The sequence below is a fragment of the Ambystoma mexicanum genome, chromosome 9 (assembly GCF_040938575.1).
Source record: "Ambystoma mexicanum isolate Mex_15411 chromosome 9, UKY_AmexF1_1, whole genome shotgun sequence".
NCBI lineage: Eukaryota > Metazoa > Chordata > Amphibia > Caudata > Ambystomatidae > Ambystoma > Ambystoma mexicanum.
Window position 1 is genome coordinate 595672489 of NC_090931.1, and position 6000 is coordinate 595678488.

General features: G+C 46.9%; 1 protein-coding gene across 2 annotated transcripts in view; it reads right to left on the reverse strand.

Annotated features, from left to right (window-relative positions):
* Nucleotides 1–1524, reverse strand: part of TTC19 (tetratricopeptide repeat domain 19) — a 437088-nt gene extending 435564 nt beyond the window's left edge. For both annotated transcript variants that reach the window (XM_069615226.1, XM_069615225.1), the window contains exon 1: nt 728–1524. In XM_069615226.1, the coding sequence (XP_069471327.1) occupies nt 728–1319 (592 nt within the window). In that variant the 5' untranslated portion in view covers nt 1320–1524. The remainder of the gene's footprint in view (nt 1–727) is intronic.
* Between the last annotated feature and the right edge of the window lie 4476 nt (nt 1525–6000).

A 6000-nucleotide genomic window follows, 5' to 3' on the forward strand; every position in this document is an offset into this window, starting at 1 on the left:
TCGTCATAGAATAAAGATTACCCCTGCTAACTGCGCAGGGAGTATTAATTCTATTAAAGACTAGGAGGCAAGCATTAAATTCCCAGCCGATCATGTATTGTCTAATGAATATGTAAATTGTATAGATTAATACACTTACATGGACACCACCCTGAATATTTCTATTGTATGTTTTCATAGGAGATGAACAGAAGAATAGCTGAAAGCTGAAGGAAGGAACAAGTTAGCCCAAAGAACCGAGAGGTCAACGGCTGTTAAGCATACAGGTTTCAGAGTCTTCACACTGTTGGCGGGACAAGTTATGGATCTTAAAGACAGTTCAGAGCACTAAAAGCAGAGGAGGAGCCCAAATACAGGAAGTGTGTCATAGAGGGGCTGAGAGACAGATGGACTACAGAGACTATGGGGATTGTAGTTTTAAGATGGAAAAGTTACAATGGAGCACTTTTAACATTTCAAAGTTGTTATATATAAAAGTTTGTTGAACTGCTAAGAAGTAATAATAAAAGAAGTGAAGCATAATGCTCGCCGCCTAGTGTTTAATAGATTTAATACTACCTGCGCAGTTAGCAGGGGTAATCTTTATTATTTGGTTAAGTGTATTTTCTAAACGATGGGGAAAACGTTGTTGCTGAACGTATCCTGGGAGAACAAATCCAAACACTTTTCTTAAAAAGCTAGAAAAGTAACAAATAATAAGGCTTGCGCAGCTGGGTCATGTGCTCACCTGCAAGAATGCCCACAAGGAATGTCCTTTTCGTGCGATGGTTTGACCACCTCTCTTCTTCGCCCTCTATAGGCATATTCAAGTGATTTGTCATCATTTTGCCCAAGGGCAGAGTCTTTATGAACTCTTTATACAAGGTCATATCTTTTAAATACCGATTTCTGATGGTGTTGGTTTTCCACCTCATCTGCCTGGTGGGGAGTTCCCGGTTTTTAGTAAGCAAAGTCCACTGTGCACCATCATTACTTAGATACTCGAGACATCTCTTCTCACTATCGAACTCTCTTTGGCAAGTCTCTCCATGCCCCTGGCAGCAAATAGCCCGGTGTTTTACGTTTTGACTTTCGGAGGTGGACTCTTTAGAACCCCAGCACGAGAGGACAATGGGATGTTCCCCCACGCTGCAAATGGCAGTCTTAATCCCCAAACTCCAGGTAACACCTTTATCACCGAAGAACCAGGAGGCGTACCATTCTCCCCCACCCAAGGCGAAACTCTTGGAATTCATATCACCGAGAACACACTGCTTTCGTGCCATGCTTGAGAGGGCACGCTTGCCTCCGCTACCCAACAGTGTTGCCGTCTGCCCCATACTTTCTTTTTTATTGGATACAACAAAAACGTCTGTCTGCTCAGGGGCGCACTTCCCATAAAAAGGAAGGTATCTTCCAAACACTCTTCATCGAGGAAACATTCCTGTTGCAGTTCTTTCGCCCCGCAATAAAACGAATCACCAACTGTGACTTTCAAAGTGCAAGTTATAGCCCGGTAATAAAAATATACTGGTTCCTATTAGAGGAATGGCCATAGCAGCGCCTCGTCACGTGAGTTACGTACATGGCGCCGGAAAGACAGTTTACAGACGCGCGCGCTGTTATCCTCCGAGATCGAGAAAACGGACAGCCAGTTCTCTGAGAATGTTTCAGGTTGATGTTCAGTATATCATTTGTTCAGGAATTGGGGTTCTGCCAGAGTGCTGCCTTGTGCTTTGTTAAGATGGCAGGTCTAAATGAGGTTAAAAAAGGAAGGCTGGGGGGCTTAGTAGGAGTGTTTCTGGATGGACATCATGCAGAGGGTCTAGGTTACATACATGCCAACATTTCAACCCACTTGTGTGGGAAATTATGTCCGAAAAATCAGGAGACAAAGATTTTCCCATAGGAATGCATTGAGCAAAGATTTATTTTTGGCGAGAGAACGTGAAAAATAGCAATATTTTTCACGGAAAAATCGGGAGTCTCCCACCTAAATCGGGAGGTTTGGCATGTATGAGGTTACTTTTTGAAGGGGTGGTGTGTTGTACTGGGAGGTGAATCAACACACATGCACACACTTGACACCGGTGCTGACGAATGACGATGGAAGGATGATGAACAAAATACAGGCTTTAGTACACGAACTAGCAGTTTTATGACACAGAAACATGCTTCTTTAATTCGGGGCAGTAAACCCGTGCAATGCACATGTTACAGGCTGCCTTTGATGGCGCCCTCAAGCAGTCACCTCTCTCTGGCAGTCTCCAGACCTGTTCCTAGCAGCTCATTTCCTTTTTATTCAGGTTTCCCTGACATTAGGGCCCTGTATCAAAGAGCGATTAATAGCTTTACAGTGAACGCTTAGTATTTCAGCCCCTGCTGGCTGCCTGTCCTGTGATAATTAGCATCTATTAACTACCTCACAGCACTATTTGACTTTATAATTTAAGCAACCCACAGACGCCTCTATTTTCCCAGCTGTAAAACAAGGTGGGCCCCCAAACATCATGTTGAAATGGGCCCCCAGCAGCCAGACAAATCCTAAGATGGTCCTGATACCAGTGGAACCCAGGAACATGAATATCAATTCATGTATTAACTTCTCTGCCAGTGGGTCTGTATTATACACATGTTCATACCTGTGAACCTTTTGACAAAGGCAGGTAAAAAAAGAGGATTTTGTTTTCGCAGGTGAGATCTCCATTGATGCTTATGAACAAGCAAGATTGGTGGGTAGCTGAACTGACTCAGTGGCGAGTGTCACCCCCCAAAAGCAGGTGAGTTGACAGGTTTGCATGTGGTTTCTAGCTTAGGCATTCCCATAAACCAATGGTGATATTTTCATTTAATATGAATGCTAACTTTTGCACACTCCCTCCCATCAGGCTGAAGTTAAACCTTTTAGGACCAGCTTCATTGCATTCAGAAACTGATAAGCATACAGCTGTACAACAGGAATTGTATACTACCTGATACATTCTTTAAAGCATTTTCTTCTCTCCATCTCCTGACTGCCCCAATAGCAATTTCCTTGTTCTTAAGAATATGTTTCTTAAGAATATGTTTCTGGTTTTAATGTTTCGTTTCAGTGTATTAACAACAAATATGTCTCTTTGAAAACATATTTCCTGGTGGATGGGTGATCATGCTTGCACTTTATTTTTGAGCGCTTAACATTTGAAGGACATCCTAGTCACACTGGAAGGACGTTTAGTGTGTTTTACCACATGATATGATATAATATGGCATTTATAACGCGCCTATACACAAGTGTTTCAAGGCGCGACAAGGCAAGGGAGGGGAACAGAGGGAAGACAGAGACAACAATCTTACTAGGCCAGGTGACATTGAGATTGCGCAAGTGCAGGGGAGGTGGGGAAGGGGAAAAGTGCGAGGGGGAAGGAGGAGGAGAAGTGCAGTACATAGGATAAACAGTAAATAAATAGAAACAATAAATAGGAACAATAATAAGAAGTGTGGCCAGCTGGTGGCAGGTGCAAGGGTAAGTGCAGACATCAGGTGTCAAGTGCTGGTAGGGGTCTTTAGGATTACAGAAACAGCCCCAGAGTGCAAGGGTTGCTGGTGGGGGGGTAGTGCATGTGTGCAATTGGGCCCGAGAACAGAGGGTAACCAGGTGACCAGTGCAGTTTCAGTTTCAGTCAGGAGTTGAGGTTAGGTTAAGGCATTAACAGCAACTGAAACAGACTGAGGAAGAGAGGGGGAGAGAGTGTTACGAATGCCGACACAGAGATACTAGTGCTCATTATGGGCTCCGCTAGTGCTCTAAACTCCTGCCGATGTGTGACGCCCTTTTTTTAGGGAGCGCAGTGGCATGATACATCACCGGCTCTTAAAGGGGACACACCACACTCCTCCTTTTCCATAACAATTAAAAAACCACACACAAACACCATGGGCAATTCCATCCACCACCTTCAATGCGAGGGGCAGTGTCCTCTACATCCTCACCTCATTCTTCCATCCTCAGGACTGGACACTCACTGTTCCTGCCTTTTGTCAGTCCACTGTCCTGTGGCGAGCCCATTAGCCTCCTAAAGAAACTAGAATTCATTGTAGCAGTGTCTCGGCTATCAGACGCTGTTATCATGGACCCTTTCAGATCCACCACTTCAAATTAAAGTGATGAGGCTAGTGTGGGAGGGCTATCTTTCCTCTTGGGTGTCTTGAGCGCATCAGAATCTCACCGCCAACTTCTAGCTGATCACAGAGACCTGTTCTGACACTCTCCCCTTCTTTTAGAGCGCCAGGGGACCACTCCAGTGGTGATAGTGCGCGGTACAAATATCCTTTCAAATTAACATTTGCTCTTCTCCGTTGCTCGAATACCTCTCGGCCATCAATTATTCATGGACTCCAGTCAAACGCATCCAGGATGAACCCTCTCAGCCATTGCTGGAACAGTGATTCCGCTGGTGCTACTTTTGCCGAGCACTGGGGTGTTGTTCTATATTCCAGCAGAAACTGATATAGCGTTCTCTTCTCACACATACCCTGCCCATGAGCGATCCTGAAGACCTTATTCAAGGTGCACATCAGCCGTTGTGCTTCCCCATTAGCTCGGGCCATCCTGGAGTCACCTTCCAGTGGTAAATCCCTCGGCTCCTCAGAAAATCAACCAAACCTTAAAGCTACTCTCCTCTGCCTCCTCCTCTTCCTCGCTCATTCCTGAATGTCTCTCTGCTATTCAGGCATGGTGCACTACCAATGATCCCTGCCTTATTGCCAGTAAGACAGAGATCCTTCTCATTGGGACCCCTGCCCCCTCTTTCCCTCCCACACTCTGGCCACCCTCAATGGCCCCCCCTCACCCTCCTGTGATGCAAAAAACCTTGGTGTCATCTTCTACACCTCCCTCTCGCACTTTGCCAAGTAGGCCCACTTTCAGCTGCAACTCCTCAGAAGCATTCACCCTTTCCTCACCTTCCCCCAGAAACCCAATGTCTCCAGAGCTCTGGTTCTTTCCAGGCTGGACTACTGCAACAGCCTCTTCCTGAATCTGCCTATCTCCTCCCTTCGACCCCTTCAACGAATCAGAATATGACTGCAAGACCTATCCTTGGTCTCAAGCCCAGGGACCGCATCTCTCCAGCCCACAAGTCTCTCCACTAGCTCCTGGTTGCTGCAAGGATTAAGTCCAAGACCCTCTGCATCATCCACAAGGCTTTCTGGGGCCTGGGACCCCGCTATATCCAACTCTCTCGCCTGAAATACCTCCCTGCTATAGCCCTTCAGTTGTCTAGCTCTAACTCTCTGCAGATCAGACACTTTCCCAAGCGGAGAGCGGGGGGTAGATCTCTCTCCTCTGCAGGTGCCTCGCTTTGGAATGGCCTCCCTGTCCCTCTCAGATTTGAGCCAGATCTCCTTAAGTTCTGTAAGCTCCTCAAGACCTTCCTTCCCTCTCCCCTATCCCTGCTAATTGCACCCCTGCCCTAGACTGGTGGCCTGGTTCCTTCAGAGTCATACAGGCCACAGCCCCCCTTTTCCAGTCTACCCCTGCACTTGGTCTCCCCTGACCCACCCCCACCCACCTCCTCATCTTGCACTTGCCCTTACAGGCCCCTCTGCCTGCACTTGACTGGCTGGCCTGGAACCATTCCAGCCCACTACCTCGCACTTAGCTTTTGGTCCCCCCTCCCCTGCTTTATCTACTTCCCCTGGCCCTGTCCACCTGGCTTCCCCTGGAACTCTCCTGCTCAGCGGCCCTCTCCCCCGTTCCGGCACTTCCTCTCTCCTCACCTCCCCCCTGCACTTCTCGTTCATGCACTTGCACGATCTGAATGTCACAAGGCCTAGTAAGATCGCTACGTTTTGTCTCCCCTTTTCCCCCACCCTCTAGCCTTGTTATGCCTTGAAACACTTGTGTATCAGCGCATTATAAATAACCAATAAATAAATTATCTTCTTCATCTCCATCATGGTAGAGTTGTCTTCTTCTTCCTTGTCATCATCACCTGGTTGTTTGACCACCTCTTCAGGCTGCTCTACTTGCGCCACTTT